The sequence below is a fragment of the Salmo salar genome, chromosome 04 (genome assembly GCF_965601325.2).
Source record: "Salmo salar chromosome 04, fSalSal1, whole genome shotgun sequence".
NCBI lineage: Eukaryota > Metazoa > Chordata > Actinopteri > Salmoniformes > Salmonidae > Salmo > Salmo salar.
This window is the reverse complement of record NC_138294.1, coordinates 94,871,648-94,894,128: the sequence shown is the minus strand read 5'-3', so window position 1 is coordinate 94,894,128 and position 22,481 is coordinate 94,871,648. Positions and strand designations below refer to the sequence as shown.

Genomic DNA, 22,481 nt, shown 5'->3' with positions numbered 1-22,481 from the left:
TTTTGGTATTTTGGTGCCTTAATATTAGTTATTTCAAAAAGTAAACATAAACATTTATCTAAATCTTGATGTAAATGTATATTTTATTTTGTTTATCATATTACCGTCATCAAAATTTCATGAATTTTAACCGCATTCAAATAGACAAAAAATCCATAATTCCTAAACTCACTAACTTTAATCATACATCATTTAAAAGCTCATTTCCGTGAGAATGTTACACACTATATGAAGTAACTTACTTTGAAGAGATGGTGATTGGGTCTAAATAGATGTGTTGGTGATTGGTGATTGGTGATTGGTGATTGGTTATTGGTGATTGGGTCTAAATAGATGTGTTGGTGATTGGTGATTGGTGGTTGGTGATTGGTGGTTGGTGATTGGTGGTTGGTGGTTGGTTATTGGTGGTTGGTGGTTGGGTCTAAATAGATGTGTTGGTGATTGGTGGTTGGTGGTTGGTGATTGGTGGTTGGTTATTGGTGATTGGTGGTTGGTGATTGGTGGTTGGTGATTGGGTCTAAATAGACGTGTTGGTTATTGGTGATTGGTGGTTGGTGATTGGTGGTTGGTGATTGGTGGTTGGTTATTGGTGATTGGTGATTGGTGATTGGGTCTAAATAGACGTGTTGGTTATTGGTGATTGGTGGTTGGTGATTGGTGGTTGGTGATTGGTGATTGGTGGTTGGTGATTGGGTCTAAATAGACGTGTTGGTTATTGGTGATTGGTTGTTGGTGATTGGTGATTGGTTATTGGTGATTGGTGGTTGGTGGTTGGGTCTAAATAGACGTGTTGGTTATTGGTGATTGGTGATTGGTTATTGGTGATTGGTGGTTGGTGATTGGTGATTGGTGATTGGGTCTAAATAGATGTGTTGGTGATTGGTGATTGGTGGTTGGTGATTGGGTCTAAATAGATGTGTTGGTGATTGGTGATTGGGTCTAAATAGATGTGTTGGTGATTGGTGATTGCTGGTTGGGTCTAAATAGATGTGTTGGTGATTGGTGATTGGTGATTGGGTCTAAATAGATGTGTTGGTGATTGGTGGTTGGTGATTGGTGATTGGTGATTGGTTATTGGTGATTGGTGATTGGTGGATTGGTGATTGGTGGTTGGTGGTTGGGTCTAAATAGATGTGTTGGTGATTGGTGATTGGTGATTGGTGATTGGTGGTTGGTGGTTGGGTCTAAATAGATGTGTTGGTGATTGGTGGTTGGGTCTAAATAGATGTGTTGGTGATTGGTGATTGGTGATTGGTGGTTGGTGATTGGTGATTGGTGATTGGTTTGAGCTAAATGCTTCTCTTAACTGCTATTTCTTGAAGTCACACCCTTCCCACTTTCACCAAAAAGAATGTCTCAGCTTCAGATGAATTACAGTATCTGCAGTTATCCTTAGATAACTCAGATAACTCCAGACTTGGGATTTGTTGAAATGTTGTCAAATATGTATTCTAGATACAATTTTTTTCTTTGGAAAAAAAAATAAAAATCACCAAAAAAGCATTTTACGTACATTTACATTTACGTCATTTAGCAGACGCTCTTATCCAGAGCGACTTACAGTAGTGAATGCATACATTTCATTTCATACTTTTTTTTTCGTACACTACCATTTAAACGTTTTGGGTCACTTAGAAATTTCCTTGTGAAAAGGCGACTCCGGGATGCTGGCCTTCTAGGCTGAGTTGCAAAGAAAAAGCCATATCTCAGACTGGCCAATAAAAAATAAAAGATTAAGATGGGCAAAATAACACAGGCACTGGACAGAGGAACTCTGCCTAGAAGGCCGGCATCCCGGAGTCGCCTTTTCACTGTTGACGTTGAGACTGGTGTTTTGCAGGGTACTATTTAATGAAGCTGCTAGTTGAGGACTTGTGAGGCGTCTGTTTCTCAAAGTAGACACTCTAATGTACTTGTCCTCTTGCTCAGTTGTGCACCGGGGCCTCCCACTCCTCTTTCTATTCTGGTTAGAGCCATTTTGCGTCATTCTGTGAAGGGAGTAGTACACAGCGTTGTACGAGATCTTTAATTTCTCGCATGGAATAGCCTTAATTTCTCAGAACAAGAATAGACTGAAGAGTTTCAGAAGAAAGTTATTATTTTCTGGACATTTTGAGCCTGTAATCAAACCCACACATGCTGATGCTCCAGATACTCAACTAGTCTAAAGAAGGCCTGTTTTATTGCTTCGTTAAACACATCAGCTGTGCTAATGTAACAGTATAGCTTCCATCCCTCTCCTCGCCCCTACCTGTGCTCGAACCGGGGACCCTCTGCGCACATCTCCAACTGCCTCCCACGAAGCATCGTTACCCATCGCTCCACAAAAGCCACGGCTTTCGGGGAACAACTACTTCAAGAGGAACAACTACTTCAAGGTCTCAGAGCGAGTGACGTCACCGATTTTAAATCCTATTAGCGCGCACCCTGCTAACTAGCTAGCCATTTCACATTGGTAACACTAACATAATTGCAAAAGGGTTTTCTAATGATCAATTAGCCTTTTAAAATGATAAACTTGGATTAGCTAACACAACGTGCCATTGGAACACAGGAGTGATGGTTGCTGATAATGGGCCTCTGTACGCTTATGTAGATATTCCATTAAAAATCTGCCGTTTCCAACTACAATAGTCATTTACAACATTAACAATGTCTACACTGTATTCCTGATCAAGTTGATGTTATTTTAATGGGCAACAAATTTGCTTTTCTTTCAAAAACAAGGACCTTTTCTAAGTGACCCCAAACTTTTGAACGGTAGTGTGTATATATATATATATATGTAATTTACCTCCACAGGAACATAGACACAAGGATACTTGCATGTACACACCAGAGGAGGCTGGTGGAGGAGCTATAGGAGGATGTGCTCATTGTAAAAACTGGAATGGAATTAATGGAACAGTTTCAAACGCATCATTTATTTATTGCAAGAACAAAACATTCAAACCGTTCTGTATATGAGCTGCACTGCTCAATACTTTCATCAAACTGTCGAATGTTTTCAACAATTCCAGCTCCTGATTCACTTCAATATTGTCCTGCAGCCACTTGATCTTCATTCACTTCACTCATTGACGTTTCCTCCTCAAGTTCGCTCATTTAGCAGTTTTTTTAATTCCAAAGTTCGTCCTCAGAGTTGAATAAATGTCCTTTCCGTTAATCACTGTATATATTTGGTTCCTTTTTAAATCACGTTATTTTCCCGCTCCGAAGTCCGTCTCCAGTCCCTGTCTGCCGTCCATGACGATTTTAACTCTCTCTTTCTTAGCTAGCTCGGCTATGTGCTTGCCTCTGCTAGCAACACACCGTGCTAGCATTAGCCTAGACTGTACCACATTAAATAAGAATTTTAAACAGTTGTAAAAACATACTTCTTCCAGACAGAATAGTTCCTGTAGATTCAGACTTACTCATCACCAATCTGTTGTTATGTCTCGTTGGGTTTCATAACCACGTCTGTATAACAATTCAATAATGATGTGACAGGAGACATGGAATCAGTTCGACCATTTATCTGGAATGTGATCACCTCAACACATATAAAAACCCCCATGATGCTCTGCGGCACAAGGCCAATATACAACACATATTTAAATACATAAATAAATATGTAAATGTCCACTAAACAAAACTCATAGAACATTTTTACATTTTAGTCATTTAGCAGACGCTCTTATCCAGAGCGACTTACAGTAGTGAATACATACACTTCATATATATATATATTTTTTGTACTGGCCTCCCGTGGGAATCGAACCCACAACCCTGGCGTTGCACACACAATGCTGGCGTTGCAAACACCATGCTCTACCAACTGAGCCACAGGGAACTTAAATGTTCAGTTCTAGAAAGTAGGGTGTTGGGATAAGGTCAGAAAGGTCAGTATGTCTGATAACTGGTTACAGAGGTGATGTAACAAACATAAGGTCCATTATAATGCAGTGAAGTAGAGATGGGGGCTTAAAAGCAGACATGGACAGTGAGACGGTGTGAGGAGGTCAGGGGTCAAACATTAGATCGGGACAGGTGTCACGTCCTGACCAGCAAAAGGGGTTGTTTGTTATTGTAGTTTGGTCAGGGCGTGGCAGGGGGCGTTTGTTTAGTGTGTTTCGTTTTTTTTTGGGGGGGGGGGGGGGGGCAATGTTCTATGTTAGTCTATTTCTATGTCTGTGTCTATTTATTCTATTTCTATGCTTAGTTTATTGGGTTGACCTTCAATTGGAGGCAGCTGTTCATCGTTGCCTCTAATTGAAGGTCCTATTTAGTAGGGGTGTTTGTTCATTGGGATTTGTGGGTGGTTGTTTCTCCGTATAGTCATTTGTCCTTACGGGACTGGTTTTCGTCGTCGTCGTGTTTTTTTTCTTTAATAAATAAGAAGATGAGCGTACACATTCCCACTGCGTTTTGGTCTACTCCATACGACGATCTTGACAACAACAAAAAAGTAGACATGGACAGCGAGACGGTGTGAGGAGGTCAGGGGTCAAACGCTAGATGAGGACAGGTTGTAATGGCAGGGCTGGAAATAGACAGAGGGACATGGCTCAGACATGAGTCAGCCAAACAGAAGATATTATAACAACGTCATGTCCAATAGGCTATATACTTTAATCTATTCTACTGTATTTTTAGTCCATGCCACTCTGACATTGCTCATCCTAATATTTATATATTTCTTAATTCCATTCTTCTACTTTTAAATTTGTGTTTTGTTGTGAATTGTTAGATATTACTGCACTGTTGGAGCTAGAAACACAAGCATTTCGCTACACCTACAATAACATCTGCTAAATATGTGTATGTGACCAATAAAATGTGATTTGATTTGTTTAAATAATATAATATATATATTTTTTAATGGTAATTGAGTGTTACACCTTTTCAGTAAAATGTGCCTTCATAGCAAGTTGTGATAATATCTCTGCGTGTGTCACCTCTCATCTCCAGACTGCTCTGAGCTGTATGACAGACAGAGGCCAGACTCCGGGTTTTACCGGATCAAACCCAGAGTGGATCAGGAGCCGGTTCTAGTCTACTGTGACATGGAAGATGGAGGGGGATGGACTGTTATACAGCGACGAAGACATGGCAGGGTTGACTTCAACAGGTGTGTGTGTGTGTGTGTGTGTGTGTGTGTGTGTGTGTGTGTGTGTGTGTGTGTGTGTGTGTGTGTGTGTGTGTGTGTGTGTGTGTGTGTGTGTGTGTACGATCTTTGGAAAGCTGGCCTGTTTAACCTCTGTAATCAGCTAGTAGTTTTTCACATCAGCACTGTGGCATCCAGCTACTAGCTACTGTGTGTCAAATCAAATTGTATTAGTCCTCCTCCTTTCCCTGTAGTCCACAATCATCTCCTTTGTCTTGATCACGTCAGCATAGTGACGGAAGGGGAAGCAGCAAGTGTGAGACTTTAACCAGTGAATGTTCTCTCCTCCATAGAGACTGAACCAATGAATGTTCTCTCCTCCATAGAGACTGAACCAATGAATGTTCTCTCCTCCATAGAGACTGAACCAATGAATATTCTAGACTGAATCAGTGAATGTTCTAGACTGAATCAGTGAATGTTCTCTCCTCCTTGGAGACTGAACCAGTGAATGTTCTCTCCTCTATAGAGACCGAACCAGTGAATGTTCTCTCCTCTATAGAGACTGAACCAGTGAATGTTCTCTCCTCTATAGAGACTGAACCAGTGAATGCTCTCTCCTCCATAGAGACTGAACCAGTGAATGCTCTCTCCTCTATAGAGACCGAACCAGTGAATGTTCTCTCCTCCATAGAGACTGAACCAGTGAATGTTCTCTCCTCCATAGAGACTGAACCAGTGAATGTTCTCTCCTCTATAGAGACTGAACCAGTGAATGTTCTCTCCTCTATAGAGACTGAACCAGTGAATGTTCTCTCCTCCATAGAGACTGAACCAGTGAATGTTCTCTCCTCCATAGAGACTGAACCAGTGAATGTTCTCTCCTCTATAGAGACTGAACCAGTGAATGTTCTCTCCTCCATAGAGACTGAACCAGTGAATGTTCTCTCCTCCATAGAGACTGAACCAGTAAATGTTCTCTCCTCCATAGAGACTGAACCAGTGAATGTTCTCTCCTCCATAGAGACTGACCCAGTGAATGTTCTCTCCTCTATACAGACTGAACCAGTGAATGCTCTCTCTTCCATAGAGACTGAACCAGTCAATGTTCTCTCCTCTATAGAGACTGAATCAGTGAATGCTCTAGACTGAACCAGTGAATGTTCTCTCCTCCCTGGAGACTGAATCAGTGAATATGTTCTCCTCCATAGAGACTGAATCAGTGAATATTTTCTCCTCCATAGAGACTGGGTGGACTACAGAGACGGGTTTGGAGACTTTAAACTGTGGAACGATGAATTCTGGCTGGGCAACGAACACATCCATTCCCTGGTGAAGGACGGTAAGATCTGGGGCCATCTGGGGCCATATGGGGCCATATGTAAAATAAATGTAAAGTGTAATGTAATGTAAAATATGTAGGCTGTCAACCCTAACCCTGTGAGAGGCTTGATACATACGGCCCCAGAACACATTCACTCTCTGGTTTTAGGGCAGCAGGTAGCCTAGTGGTTAAGGGCCAGTAAGGGACAGTAAGGGCCAGTAAGGGCCAGTAAGGGCCAGTAAGGGCCAGTAAGGGCCAGTAAGAGCCAGTAAAGGCCAGTAAAGGCCAGTAAAGGCCAGTAAAGGCCAGTAAGAGCCAGTAAAGGCCAGTAAAGGCCAGTAAGAGCCAGTAAAGGCCAGTAAGAGCCAGTAAAGGCCAGTAAGGGCCAGTAAGAGCCAATAAGGGCCAGTAAGGGCCAGTAAGGGCCAGTAAGGGCCAGTATGAGCCAGTAAGGGCCAGTAAGGGCCAGTAAGAGCCAGTAAGGGCCAGTAAGGGCCAGTAAAGGCCAGTAAGGGCCAGTAAGGGCCAGTAAGGGCCAGTAAGGGCCAGTAAAGGCCAGTAAGGGCCAGTACGAGCCAGTAAGGGCCAGTAAGGGCCAGTAAAGGCCAGTAAGGGCCAGTAAGAGCCAGTAAGGGCCAGTAAGGGCCAGTAAGAGCCAGTAAGGGCCAGTAAGGGCCAGTAAGAGCCAGTAAGAGCCAGTAAGGGCCAGTAAGGGCCAGTAAGAGCCAGTAAGAGCCAGTAAGGGACAGTAAGGGCCAGTAAGAGCCAGTAAGGGCCAGTAAGGGCCAGTAAGAGCCAGTAAAGGCCAGTAAGGGCCAGTAAGGACTAATAAGGGCCAGTAAAGGCCAGTAAGGGCCAGTAAAGGCCAGTAAGGACTAATAAGGGCCAGTAAGGGCCAGTAAGGACTAATAAGGGCCAGTAAGGGCCAGTAAGGACTAATAAGGGCCAGTAAAGGCCAGTAAGGGCCAGTAAGGACTAATAAGGGCCAGTAAGGGCCAGTAAAGGCCAGTAAGGACTAATAAGGGCCAGTAAGGGCCAGTAAGGACTAATAAGGGCCAGTAAGGGCCAGTAAGGACTAATAAGGGCCAGTAAGGGCCAGTAAGGACTAATAAGGGCCAGTAAGAGCCAGTAAGGGCCAGTAAGGGCCAGTAAGGGCCAGTAAGAGCCAGTAAGGGCCAGTAAAGGCCAGTAAGGTCCCGTAAGCGAAAGGTCACTGGTTTGAACCCCTGAGCCATCAGGGTGGAAAAATCTGCCGTTCTGCCCTTGAGCACAGCCACTCCATTCTGCTCTGATTCAGAGGAACGAGATAAACGAGATGGGAGTAACAATACAGGCTATTTGCTCTGAGACAGGCATAATAATGTAATGAAACAAGCAGGGAGCAGGTTTCGAAACCCTCAACATTCTAGTCCGGCACGCTATCGACTGTACCCAAATGTATTAATTGGGGTTGGGGCTGATTGGAATCTTTTAACTTTAACATGTGGAAAGGGGGAAAGTATTATTATTCGTTATTCACCAGCGTAGCAGGGTGGGCTATTAACTGAACAATAGACTATTCAACCTTTACTAAAGAATTGCCTAATAGCCGAGCTACTTGAGGTGTGAACCAACCCCCCCCCCCCAACTTGAGGTAGGTGTGAACCCCCCCCCCCCCTCTCTCCCCAACTTGAGGTAGGTGTGAACCCCCCCCCCTTTCCCCTCCCTCCCCAACTTGAGGTAGGTGTGAACCCCCCTCCCCAACTTGAGGTAGGTGTGAAACCCCCCCCCCTTTCCCCTCCCTCCCCAACTTGAGGTAGGTGTGAACCCTCCCTCCCCAACTTGAGGTAGGTGTGAACCCCCCTCCCCCCCTCCCCAACTTGAGGTAGGTGTGAACCCCCCTCCCCTCCCTCCCCAACTTGAGGTAGGTGTGAACCCCCCTCCCCTCCCTCCCCAACTTGAGGTAGGTGTGAACCCCCCCTCCCCAACTTGAGTTAGGTGTGAACCCCCCTCCCCAACTTGAGGTAGGTGTGAAACCCCCCCCCCTCCCCAACATGAGGTAGGTGTGAACCCCCCCCCCCTCCCCAACATGAGGTAGGTGTGAACCCCCCCCCCTCCCCAACTTGAGGTAGGTGTGAACCCCCCCCGACCCCTCCCCAACTTGAGGTAGGTGTGAAACCCCCCCCCCTTTCCCCTCCCTCCCCAACTTGAGGTAGGTGTGAACCCTCCCTCCCCAACTTGAGGTAGGTGTGAACCCCCCTCCCCCCCTCCCCAACTTGAGGTAGGTGTGAACCCCCCTCCCCTCCCTCCCCAACTTGAGGTAGGTGTGAACCCCCCTCCCCTCCCTCCCCAACTTGAGGTAGGTGTGAACCCCCCCTCCCCAACTTGAGTTAGGTGTGAACCCCCCTCCCCAACTTGAGGTAGGTGTGAAACCCCCCCCCCTCCCCAACATGAGGTAGGTGTGAACCCCCCCCCCCTCCCCAACATGAGGTAGGTGTGAACCCCCCCCCCTCCCCAACTTGAGGTAGGTGTGAACCCCCCCCGACCCCTCCCCAACATGATGTAGGTGTGAACCCCCCCCTTTCCCCCCCCCCAACTTGAGGTAGGTGTGAACCCCCCCCCCCTAACTTGAGGTAGGTGTGAACCCCCCCCCCCCCCCCCCCACAACATGATGTAGGTGTGAACCCCCCCCTTTCCCCCCCCCTAACTTGAGGTAGGTGTGAACCCCCCCTTTCCCCCCCCCCCAACTTGATGTAGGTGTGAACCCCCCCCTCCCCCCCCCCCCCCCAACTTGAGGTAGGTGTGAACCCCCCCCTTTCCCCCCCCCCTAACTTGAGGTAGGTGTGAACCCCCCCCTTTCCCCCCCCACAACTTGATGTAGGTGTGAACCCCCCCTTTCCCCCCCCCCCAACTTGAGGTAGGTGTGAACCCCCCCTTTCCCCCCCCCCCAACTTGATGTAGGTGTGAACCCCCCCCTCCCCCCCCCCCCCCCAACTTGAGGTAGGTGTGAACCCCCCCCTCCCCAGCTTGAGGTAGGTAGGAACCCCCTCCCCAACTTGAGAATGTCTCACCCCATGTTCAACAATTCAAATCAATCAAATGTATTTCTAAAGCCCTTCTTACATCAGCTGATATCTCAAAGTGCTGTACAGAAACCCAGCCTAAAACCCCAAACAGCAAGCAATGCAGGTGTAGAAGCATGGTGGCTAGGAAAAACTCCCTAGAAAGGCCAAAACCTGGGAAGAAACCTATAGAGGAACCAGGCTATGAGGGGTGGCCAGTCCTCTTCTGGCTGTGCTGGGTTGAGATTATAACAGAATATGGCCAAGATGTTCAAATGTTCATAGATGACCAGCAGGGTCAAATAATAATAATCACAGTGGTTGTAGAGGGTGCAACAAGTCAGCACCTCAGGAGTAAATGTCAGTTGACTTTTCATAGCCGATCATTCAGAGTATCTCTACCGCTCTTGCTGTCTCTAGAGAGTTGAAAACATCAGGTCTGGGACAGGTAGCACGTCCGGTGAACAGGTCATGGTTCTATAGCCGCAGGCAGAACAGTTGAAACTGGAGCAGAAGCATGACCAGGTGGACTGGGGACAGCAAGGAGTCATCAGACCAGGTAGTCCTGAGGCATGGTCCTAGGGCTCAGGTTCTCAGAGAGAGAAAGAATGAAAGAAAGAAAGGAGAGACAGAAAGAGAGAAAAAGCGAGAAAAAGCGAGAGAGAATTAGAGAGAGCATACTTAAATTCACACAGGACACTGGATAAGACAGGAGAAATACTCCAGATATAACAGACTGATCCTAGCCCCCCGACACATAAACTACTGCAGCATAAATACTGGAGGCTGAGACAGGAGGGGTCAGGAGACACTGTGGCCCCATCCGACGATACCCCCGGACAGGGCCAAACAGGCAGGATATAACCCCACCCACTTTGCCAAAGCACAGCCCCCACACCACTAGAGGGATATCATCAACCACCAACTTACCATCCTGAGACAAGGCCGAGTATAGCCCACGAAGATCTCCCCCATGGCACAACCTAAGGGGGGGGGGGGTCACGTCAGTGAAACCCTGAGGGTTTTGTTTTTCTCAGAATAGAAACACCATAATATTAATCTAATTAATTAAGCCAAGTTTCTTAAAATCAATCCCACATACTATGTTATTACAAAACAGGTTTTATATTCTCTGGTGATGCCAATATGGAAGACTATCAAATACTTCTCAAAGATGCCCTCTGGTTGTCAAACTAGCACTAACTTGCATTAACAGAAAAAATATCTGACTATTAAACTGCCTACTACTCGGGCTCAGAACGTAGGATATGCATATTAGTAGATTTGGATAGAAAACACTCTGAAGTTTCTAAAACTGTTTGAATGATGTCTGTGAGTATAACAGAACTCATATGGCAGGCAAAAACTTGAGAAAAAAATCCAACCAGGAAGTGGTTTGAAGTTTTTCAAGACTGGGCCTATTCAGTATACAGTGACTTAGGGTTCATTTTGCACTTCCTACGGCTTCCACTAGATGTCAACAGTCTTTAGAACATTGTTTCAGGCTTCTACAGTTAACAGAGAGCGAAGAAGACCTCCTGGAGTCTGATGACCGAGACAATGACATGGCCTCAGTTGCGCGTGTTCACGTGGGAGGTAGCTGTGTTCTATTACATTTTTGAAGACATTTGAATCGTCCGGTTGGAATATTATTTAACTTTTATGTTAAAAAGGCCCTAAAGATTGATGCTATACATCGTTTGACATGTTTCTACGATCGTAAATATAACTTTTTTTGACTTTTCGTCGTGAAATTTTCTGCGCGCTTCCTACATTTGGAGAAGCTTACTGAACGCGCTAACAAAAAGGACATAAATGATGGACTTTATCAAACAAAACAACATTTATTGTGGACCTGGGATACCTGGGATTCCTGGGAGTGCATTCTGATGAAGTTCATCAAAGGTAAGTGAATATTTATAATGCTATTTATGATTTTAGATGACTCCAAAATGGCGGGTATCTGTATTGCCTAGTGTTGTTTTCTGAGCGCCGTACTCAGATTATTGCAAAGTATGCTTTCCCCGTGAAGCTTTTTTGAAATCTGTCTCAGCGGTTGCATTAAGGAGATGTTTATCTATAATTCTTTGAATAACAGTTTAATATTTTATCAACGTTTATGATGAGTATTTCTATAAATTGTCGTGCTCATTCACCGGAAGTTTTCGGAGGAAAAGCATTTCTGAACATTACGGGCCAATATAAAATGAGGTTTTTGGATATAAATATGAACTTTATCGAGCAAAACATACATGTATCGTGTAACATGAAGTCCTATGAGTGCCATCTGATGAAGATCATCAAAGGTTAGTGCAGCACGTAAAGTGTACCGCAGTATGACACAACTTTTAAAAGTGTGTGTGTGTGTAATAATGTGTGTGTGTAATAATGTGTGTGTGTGTAATAATGTGTGTGTGTGTAATAATGTGTGTGTGTGTAATAATGTGTAATTTGTGTGTGTGTAATGTTTGTAGTGTGTGTGTGTGTGTGTGTGTGTGTGTAATAATGTGTGTGTGTGTGCAATAATGTGCATGTGTGTAATAATGTGTCTGTGTATGTGTGTAATAATGTGTGTGTAATATGTATGTATGTGTGTGTGTGTGTGTGTAATAATGTGCGTGTGTGTAATATGTCTGTGTGTGTGTGTGTGTGTGAATAATGTGTGTGTAATATGTATGTATGTGTGTGTGTGTGTAATAATGTGTGTGTAATATGTATGTATGTGTGTGTGTGTGTGTGTGTAATATGTATGTGTGTGTGTGTGTGTGTGTGTGTGTGTGTGTGTGTGTGTGTGTGAATAATGTGTGTGTGTGTAATAATGTGTGTGTGTGTAATAATGTGTGTGTGTGTAATAATGTGTAATTTGTGTGTGTGTAATGTTTGTAGTGTGTGTGTGTGTGTGTGTGTGTGTGTGTAATAATGTGTGTGTGTGTGCAATAATGTGCATGTGTGTAATAATGTGTCTGTGTATGTGTGTAATAATGTGTGTGTAATATGTATGTATGTGTGTGTGTGTGTGTGTAATAATGTGTGTGTAATATGTATGTGTGTGTGTGTGTGTGTGTGTGTAATATGTATGTGTGTGTGGGTGTGTGTGTGTGTGTGTGTGTGTGTGTGTGTGTGTGTGTGTGTGTGTGTGTGTGTAATAATGTGTGTGTGTGTGTGTGGGTTTGAGGTGAGAACCTGGTGAAGATAGATCTGATGGACTGGAGCGGAGCGAAGACTCATACCTACTACCAGAACTTCAGGATCACAGACGAGAAGGTAAGACACACAGAAGACTGTGTATAATCTGTGGGATGGCTGGTAACAGGCTGTGGGATGGCTGGTAACAGCCTGTGATATGGCTGGTAACAGCCTCTGATATGGCTGGTAACAGGCTGTGGGATGGCTGGTAACAGGCTGTGGGATGGCTGGTAACAGCCTGTGATATGGCTGGTAACAGCCTCTGATATGGCTGGTAACAGGCTGTGGGATGGCTGGTAACAGGCTGTGGGATGGCTGGTAACAGCCTGTGATATGGCTGGTAACAGGCTGTGGGATGGCTGGTAACAGCCTCTGATATGGCTGGTAACAGCCTGTGATATGGCTGGTAACAGGCTGTGGGATGGCTGGTAACAGGCTGTGGGATGGCTGGTAACAGGCTGTGGGATGGCTGGTAACAGTCTGGAGATGGCTGGTAACAGGCTGTGATATGGCTGGTAACAGTCTGGAGATGGCTGGTAACAGTCTGGGGATGGCTGGTAACAGTGTGTAGGAAGGCTGGTAACAGTCTGGGGATGGCTGGTAACAGTGTGTAGGAAGGCTGGTAACAGTCTGGGGATGGCTGGTAACAGTCTGTGGGATGGCTGGTAACAGTCTGGGGATGGCTGGTAACAGTGTGTAGGAAGGCTGGTAACAGTCTGGGGATGGCTGGTAACAGTCTGGGGATGGCTGGTAACAGTGTGTAGGAAGGCTGGTAACAGTCTGGGGATGGCTGGTAACAGTCTGTGGGATGGCTGGTAACAGTCTGGGGATGGCTGGTAACAGTCTGTGGGATGGCTGGTAACAGGCTGTGGGATGGCTGGTAACAGGCTGTGTACTTCTGATTGAACTCATTTCATTATCTTTAGTAGTCATGGGGGCTACTCTGTCAGGTGGACAGAAAGTTTTTAAAAGCCAGATGGGTTTAACAATTTACTTTTAATTAATTTGTACAAATTTCAGAAAACATAATTCCACTTGGACATGATGGGGTACTCTGTGTAGGCCAGTGACCCCCCCCCCAAAAAAAATCTCAATTTAAGCTATTTTAAATTCAGGCTGTAACACAACAAAATGTGTAAAAAGTCAAGGTGTGTGAATACTTCCTGAAAGCGTCCACTTCCTGTAGATTATACTCATTTCAGATCTCTTTGACCTTCTAATTGCTAGAGACGCAGCTTATTGTAACACTTTACCTTCTTCCCACAAGGAAATTATATGAAATGCATGGGCCATTATGCATCATTTAAATTGTACGGCCTTTCAATAACTTGCAGGGATGGGCCCTCGGAAATGTCTTAATCATAGGCTACTTCTCTGTTTCCTTTTTCTATCGTGTTAAATATCAGTCACTGTCAGCATGGACCGTCAGTAGGTCTAATAACAAATATTCAACTGCCAATTCCACTGTTAGTTCCCTTCAGTTGGTATAGACTACATTATCATTCCATTACACTGTTAGTTCCCTTCAGTTGGTATAGACTACATTATCATTCCATTACACTGTTAGTTCTCTTCAGTTGGTATAGACTACATTATCATTCCATTACGCTGTTAGTTCCCTTCAGTTGGTATAGCCTACATTATCATTCCATTACATTGTTAGTTCCCTTCAGTTGGTATAGTCTACATTATCATTCCATTACACTGTTAGTTCCCTTCAGTTGGTATAGCCTACATTATCATTACATTACACTGTTAGTTCCCTTCAGTTGGTATAGTCTACATTATCATTCCATTACGCTGTTAGTTCCCTTCAGTTGGTATAGTCTACATTATCATTCCATTACATTGTTAGTTCCCTTCAGTTGGTATTAGTCTACATTATCATTCCATTACATTGTTAGTTCCCTTCAGTTGGTATAGTCTACATTATCATTCCATTTAATGACACTGTTAGTTCCCTTCAGTTGGTATAGACTACATTATCATTCCATTACACTGTTAGTTCCCTTCAGTTGGTGTAGCCTACATTATCATTCCATTTAATGACACTGTTAGTTCCCTTCAGTTGGTATAGCCTACATTATCATTCCATTACACTGTTAGTTCCCTTCGGTTGGTATAGCCTACATTATCATTCCATTTAATGACACTGTTAGTTCCCTTCAGTTGGTATAGCCTACATTATCATTCCATTTAATGACACTGTTAGTTCCCTTCAGTTGGTATAGTCTACATTATCATTCCATTACGCTGTTAGTTCCCTTCAGTTGGTATAGCCTACATTATCATTCCATTACACTGTTAGTTCCCTTCAGTTGGTATAGCCTACATTATCATTCCATTTAATGACACTGTTAGTTCCCTTCAGTTGGTATAGCCTACATTATCATTCCATTACATTGTTAGTTCCCTTCAGTTGGTATAGGCTACATTATCATTCCATTTAATGACACTGTTAGTTCCCTTCAGTTGGTATAGCCTACATTATCATTCCATTACGCTGTTAGTTCCCTTCAGTTGGTATAGCCTACATTATCATTCCATTTAATTACACGGTTAGTTCCTTTCAGTTGGTATAGCCTACATTATCATTCCATTTAATGACACTGTTAGTTCTCTTCAGTTGGTATAGCCTACATTATCATTCCATTTAATGACACTGTTAGTTCCCTTCAGTTGGTATAGCCTACATTATCATTCCATTACACTGTTAGTTCTCTTCAGTTGGTATAGCCTACATTATCATTCCATTACACTGTTAGTTCCCTTCAGTTGGTATAGCCTACATTATCATTCCATTCCATTGTTAGTTCCCTTCAGTTGGTATAGTCTACATTATCATTCCATTTAATGACACTGTTAGTTCCCTTCAGTTGGTATAGGCTACATTATCATTCCATTACATTGTTAGTTCTCTTCAGTTGGTATAGCCTACATTATCATTCCATTTAATGACACTGTCAGTCCCCTTCAGTTGGTATAGCCTACATTATCATTCCATTTAATGACACTGTTAGTTCCCTTAAGTTGGTATAGCCTACATTATCATTCCATTTAATGACACTGTTAGTTCCCTTCAGTTGGTATAGTCTACATTATCATTCCATTACACTGTTAGTTCTCTTCAGTTGGTATAGCCTACATTATCATTCCATTTAATGACACTGTTAGTTCCCTTCAGTTGGTATAGCCTACATTATCATTCCATTACATTGTTAGTTCCCTTCAGTTGGTATAGCCTACATTATCATTCCATTCCATTGTTAGTTCCCTTCAGTTGGTATAGTCTACATTATCATTCCATTTAATGACACTGTTAGTTCCCTTCAGTTGGTATAGCCTACATTATCATTCCATTTAATGACACTGTTAGTTCCCTTCAGTTGGTATATCCTACATTATCATTCCATTACATTGTTAGTTCCCTTCAGTTGGTGTAGCCTACATTATCATTCCATTTAATTACACTGTTAGTTCTCTTCAGTTGGTATAGCCTACATTATCATTCCATTACACTGTTAGTTCCCTTCAGTTGGTATAGCCTACATTATCATTCCATTACATTGTTAGTTCCCTTCAGTTGGTATATCCTACATTATCATTCCATTTAATGACACTGTTAGTTCCCTTCAGTTGGTATAGGCTACATTATCATTCCATTACATTGTTAGTTCTCTTCAGTTGGTATAGCCTACATTATCATTCCATTTAATGACACTGTCAGTCCCCTTCAGTTGGTATAGCCTACATTATCATTCCATTTAATGACACTGTTAGTTCCCTTCAGTTGGTATAGCCTACATTATCATTCCATTTTATGACACTGTTAGTTCCCTTCAGTTGGTATAGTCTACATTATCATTCCATTACACTGTTAGTTTTCTTCAGTTGGTATAGCCTACATTATCATTCCATTTAATGACACTGTCAGTCCCCTTCAGTTGGTATAGTCTACATTATCATTCCATTTAATGACACTGTTAGTTCCCTTCAGTTGGTATAGCCTACATTATCATTCCATTACATTGTTAGTTCCCTTCAGTTGGTATAGCCTACATTATCATTCCATTACATTGTTAGTTCCCTTCAGTTGGTATAGCCTACATTATCATTCCATTCCATTGTTAGTTCCCTTCAGTTGGTATAGTCTACATTATCATTCCATTTAATGACACTGTTAGTTCCCTTCAGTTGGTATAGCCTACATTATCATTCCATTTAATGACACTGTTAGTTCCCTTCAGTTGGTATAGCCTACATTATCATTCCATTACATTGTTAGTTCCCTTCTGTTGGTGTAGCCTACATTATCATTCCATTACACTGTTAGCTCCCTTCAGTTGGTATAATCTACATTATCATTCCATTTAATTACACTGTTAGTTCCCTTCAGTTGGTATAGCCTACATTATCATTCCATTTAATGACACTGTTAGTTCCCTTCAGTTGGTATAGCCTACATTATCATTCCATTACATTGTTAGTTCCCTTCAGTTGGTGTAGCCTACATTATCATTCCATTACACTGTTAGCTCCCTTCAGTTGGTATAACCTACATTATCATTCCATTTAATTACACTTTTAGTTCTCTTCAGTTTGTATAGCCTACATTATCATTCCATTACACTGTCAGTTCTCTTCAGTTTGTACAGCCTACACGGTACTACTGTACTCCAACCTTTACTATCTACCCCCTTGTACCTCTCTTCCCTTTCCTTCCCTCTTTCTCCTCGCCATCCCTCCTCCCCTTCCCTCCATCCCTCCCCCAGCATAGCTACTGTCTGCTAGCCTCACAAGCCACCTGATCTCGCGAGCTTACATGAACGTTAGCTACATGTATCTGTGTAATATACTGTAAGCTCGCGAGATATGGCGTCTTGCGAGGCTAATCGTCTATAGTATGGTGGTCTAGTGGTCTAGGAGGGGAGGCTAATCGTCTATAGTATGGTGGTCTAGGAGGGAGGCTAATCGTCTATAGTATGGTGGTCTAGGAGGGGAGGCTAATCGTCTATAGTATGGTGGTCTAGGAGGGGAGGCTAATCGTCTATAGTATGGTGGTCTAGGAGGGGAGGCTAATCGTCTATAGTATGGTGGTCTAGGAGGGGAGGCTAATCGTCTATAGTATGGTGGTCTAGGAGGGGAGGCTAATCGTTTATAGTATGGTGGTCTAGGAGGGGAGGCTAATCGTCTATAGTATGGTGGTCTAGGAGGGGAGGCTAATCGTCTATAGTATGGTGGTCTAGTGGTCTAGGAGGGAGGCTAATCGTCTATAGTATGGTGGTCTAGGAGGGGAGGCTAATCATCTATAGTATGGTGGTCTAGGAGGGGAGGCTAATCGTCTATAGTATGGTGGTCTAGTGGTCTAGGAGGGGAGGCTAATCGTCTATAGTATGGTGGTCTAGGAGGGGAGGCTAATCGTCTATAGTATGGTGGTCTAGTGGTCTAGGTGGGGAGGCTAATCGTCTATAGTATGGAGGTCTAGGAGGGGAGGCTAATCGTCTATAGTATGGAGGTCTAGGAGGGGAGGCTAATCGTCTATAGTATGGTGGTCTAGGAGGGGAGGCTAATCGTCTATAGTATGGTGGTCTAGGAGGGGAGGCTAATCGTTTATAGTATGGTGGTCTAGGAGGGGAGGCTAATCGTCTATAGTATGGTGGTCTAGGATGGGAGGCTAATCGTCTATAGTATGGTGGTCTAGTGGTCTAGGAGGGGAGGCTAATCGTCTATAGTATGGTGGTCTAGTGGTCTAGAAGGGGAGGCTAATCTTCTATAGTATGGTGGTCTGGTGGTCTAGGAGGGGAGGCTAATCGTCTATAGTATGGTGGTCTAGGAGGGGAGGCTAATCGTCTATAGTATGGTGGTCTAGGAGGGGAGGCTAATCGTCTATAGTATGGAGGTCTAGTGGTCTAGGAGGGAGGCTAATCGTCTATAGTATGGAGGTCTAGTGGTCTAGGAGGGAGGCTAATCGTCTATAGTATGGTGGTCTAGGAGGGGAGGCTAATCGTCTATAGTATGGTGGTCTAGGAGGGGAGGCTAATCGTCTATAGTATGGTGGTCTAGTGGTCTAGGAGGGAGGCTAATCGTCTATAGTATGGTGGTCTAGTGGTCTAGGAGCGGAGGCTAATCGTCTATAGTATGGTGGTCTAGGAGGGGAGGCTAATCGTCTATAGTATGTTGGTCTAGTGGTCTAGGAGGAAGGCTAATCGTCTATAGTATGGTGGTCTAGTGGTCTAGGAGGGAGGCTAATCGTCTATAGTATGGTGGTCTGGTGGCCTAGGAGGGGAGGCTAATCGTCTATAGTATGGTGGTCTAGTGGTCTAGGAGGGAGGCTAATCGTCTATAGTATGGTGGTCTAGGAGGGGAGGCTAATCGTCTATAGTATGGTGGTCTAGGAGGGGAGGCTAATCGTCTATAGTATGGTGGTCTAGGAGGGGAGGCTAATCGTCTATAGTATGGTGGTCTAGGAGGGAGGCTAATCGTCTATAGTATGGTGGTCTAGGAGGGGAGGCTAATCGTCTATAGTATGGTGGTCTAGTGGTCTAGGAGGGAGGCTAATCGTCTATAGTATGGTGGTCTAGGAGGGGAGGCTAATCGTCTATAGTATGGTGGTCTAGTGGTCTAGGAGGGAGGCTAATCGTCTATAGTATGGTGGTCTAGGAGGGGAGGCGAATCGTCTATAGTATGGTGGTCTAGGAGGGGAGGCTAATCGTCTATAGTATGGTGGTCTAGTGGTCTAGGAGGGAGGCTAAACGTCTATAGTATGGTGGTCTAGGAGGGGAGGCTAATCGTCTATAGTATGGTGGTCTAGTGGTCTAGGAGGGAGGCTAATCGTCTATAGTATGGTGGTCTAGTGGTCTAGGAGGGGAGGCTAATCGTCTATAGTATGGTGGTCTAGGAGGGGAGGCTAATCGTCTATAGTATGGTGGTCTAGGAGGGGAGGCTAATCGTCTATAGTATGGTGGTCTAGTGGTCTAGGAGGGGAGGCTAATTGTCTATAGTATGGTGGTGTAGGAGGGGAGGCTAATAATCTATAGTATGGTGGTCTAGTGGTCTAGGAAGGGAGGCTTATCGTCTATAGTATGGTGGTCTAGGAGGGGAGGCTAATCGTCTATAGTATGGTGGTCTAGGAGGGGAGGCTAATCAAATCAAATCAAATCACGATTTATTTTTATATAGCCCTTCGTACATTAGCTGATATTCTCAAAGTGCTGTACAGAAACCCAGCCTAAAACCCCAAACAGCAAGCAAAGCATGTGAAAGAAGCACGGTGGCTAGGAAAAACTCCCTAGGAAAAACTCCCTAGAAAGGCCAAAAACCTAGGAAGAAACCTAGAGAGGAACCAGGCTATGAGGGGTGGCCAGTCCTCTTCTGGCTGTGCAGGGTGGATATTATAACAGAACATAGTCAAGATGTTAAAATGTTAAAATGTTCATAAATGACCAGCATGGTCAAATAATAATAATCATAGTAGTTTTCGAGGGTGCAACAAGCACGTCCGGTGAACAGGTCAGGGTTCCATAGCCGCAGGCAGAACAGTTGAAACTGGAGCAGCAGCACGGCCAGGTGGACTGGGGACAGCAAGGAGTCATCATACCAGGTAGTCCTGAGGCATGGTCCTAGGGCTCAGGTCCTCCGAGAGAAAGACAGAAAGAGAGAAAGAGAGAATTAGAGAGAGCATATTTAAATACACACAGGACACCGGATAATACAAGAGAAATACTCCAGATGTAACAGACTGACCCTAGCCCCCCGACACATAAACTACTGCAGCATAAATACTGGAGGCTGAGACATGGTATGGTGGTCTAGGAGGGGAGGCTAATCGTCTATAGTATGGTGGTCTAGGAGGGGAGGCTAATCGTCTATAGTATGGTGGTCTAGTGGTCTAGGAGGGGAGGCTAATCGTCTATAGTATGGTGGTCTAGGAGGGGAGGCTAATCGTCTATAGTATGGTGGTCTAGTCGTCTAGGTGGGGAGGCTAATCGTCTATAGTATGGTGGTCTAGGAGGGGAGGCTAATCGTCTATAGTATGGTGGTCTAGGAGGGGAGGCTAATCGTCTATAGTATGGTGGTCTAGGAGGGGAGGCTAATCGTCTATAGTATGGTGGTCTAGGAGGGGAGGCTAATCGTTTATAGTATGGTGGTCTAGGAGGGGAGGCTAATCGTCTATAGTATGGTGGTCTAGGATGGGAGGCTAATCGTCTATAGTATGGTGGTCTAGTGGTCTAGGAGGGGAGGCTAATCGTCTATAGTATGGTGGTCTAGTGGTCTAGAAGGGGAGGCTAATCTTCTATAGTATGGTGGTCTGGTGGTCTAGGAGGGGAGGCTAATCGTCTATAGTATGGTGGTCTAGGAGGGGAGGCTAATCGTCTATAGTATGGAGGTCTAGTGGTCTAGGAGGGAGGCTAATCGTCTATAGTATGGAGGTCTAGTGGTCTAGGAGGGAGGCTAATCGTCTATAGTATGGTGGTCTAGGAGGGGAGGCTAATCGTCTATAGTATGGTGGTCTAGGAGGGGAGGCTAATCGTCTATAGTATGGTGGTCTAGTGGTCTAGGAGGGAGGCTAATCGTCTATAGTATGGTGGTCTAGGAGGGGAGGCTAATCGTCTATTGTATGGTGGTCTAGGAGGGAGGCTAATCGTCTATAGTATGGTGGTCTAGTGGTCTAGGAGGGAGGCTAATCGTCTATAGTATGGTGGTCTGGTGGTCTAGGAGGGGAGGCTAATCGTCTATAGTATGGTGGTCTAGTGGTCTAGGAGGGAGGCTAATCGTCTATAGTATGGTGGTCTAGGAGGGGAGGCTAATCGTCTATACTATGGTGGTCTAGTGGTCTAGGAGGGAGGCTAATCGTCTATAGTATGGTGGTCTAGGAGGGGAGGCTAATCGTCTATAGTATGGTGGTCTAGTGGTCTAGGAGGGAGGCTAATCGTCTATAGTATGGTGGTCTAGGAGGGGAGGCTAATCGTCTATAGTATGGTGGTCTAGGATGGGAGGCTAATCGTCTATAGTATGGTGGTCTAGTGGTCTAGGAGGGGAGGCTAATCGTCTATAGTATGGTGGTGTAGGAGGGGAGGCTAATCGTCTATAGTATGGTGGTCTAGTGGTCTAGGAGGGGAGGCTAATCGTCTATAGTATGGTGGTCTAGGAGGGGAGGCTAATCAAATCAAATCAAATCAGATTTATTTTTATATAGCCCTTCGTACATCAGCTGATATTCTCAAAGTGCTGTACAGAAACCCAGCCTAAAACCCCAAACAGCAAGCAAAGCATGTGAAAGAAGCACGGTGGCTAGGAAAAACTCCCTAGGAAAAACACCACTTCGAAAGGTCAAAAACCTAGTAAGAAACCTAGAGAGGAACCAGGCTATGAGGGGTGGCCAGTCCTCTTCTGGCTGTGCAGGGTGGATATTATAACAGAACATAGTCAAGATGTTAAAATGTTCATAAATGACCAGCATGGTCAAATAATAATAATCATAGTAGTTGTCGAGGGTGCAACAAGCACGTCCGGTGAACAGGTCAGGGTTCTATAGCCGCAGGCAGAACAGTTGAAACTGGAGCAGCAGCACGGCCAGGTGGACTGGGGACAGCAAGGAGTCATCATACCAGGTAGTCCTGAGGCATGGTCCTAGGGCTCAGGTCCTCCGAGAGAAAGACAGAAAGAGAGAAAGAGAGAATTAGAGAGAGCATATTTAAATACACACAGGACACCGGATAAGACAAGAGAAATACTCCAGATGTAACAGACTGACCCTAGCCCCCCGACACATAAACTACTGCAGCATAAATACTGGAGGCTGAGACATGGTATGGTGGTCTAGGAGGGGAGGCTAATCGTC

The 22,481-nt window shown here is 44.5% G+C and overlaps 1 protein-coding gene across 1 annotated transcript in view; it reads left to right on the top strand.

The window, feature by feature from the left end:
* Positions 1 to 22,481, top strand: part of fgl1b (fibrinogen like 1B) — a 52,473-nt gene that overhangs the window by 5,392 nt on the left and 24,600 nt on the right. Inside the window, exons 5-7 of the mRNA XM_082973908.1 lie at positions 4,954 to 5,113; positions 6,334 to 6,431; positions 12,630 to 12,718. Of these exons, the coding sequence (XP_082830034.1) occupies positions 4,954 to 5,113; positions 6,334 to 6,431; positions 12,630 to 12,718 (347 nt within the window). The remainder of the gene's footprint in view (positions 1 to 4,953; positions 5,114 to 6,333; positions 6,432 to 12,629; positions 12,719 to 22,481) is intronic.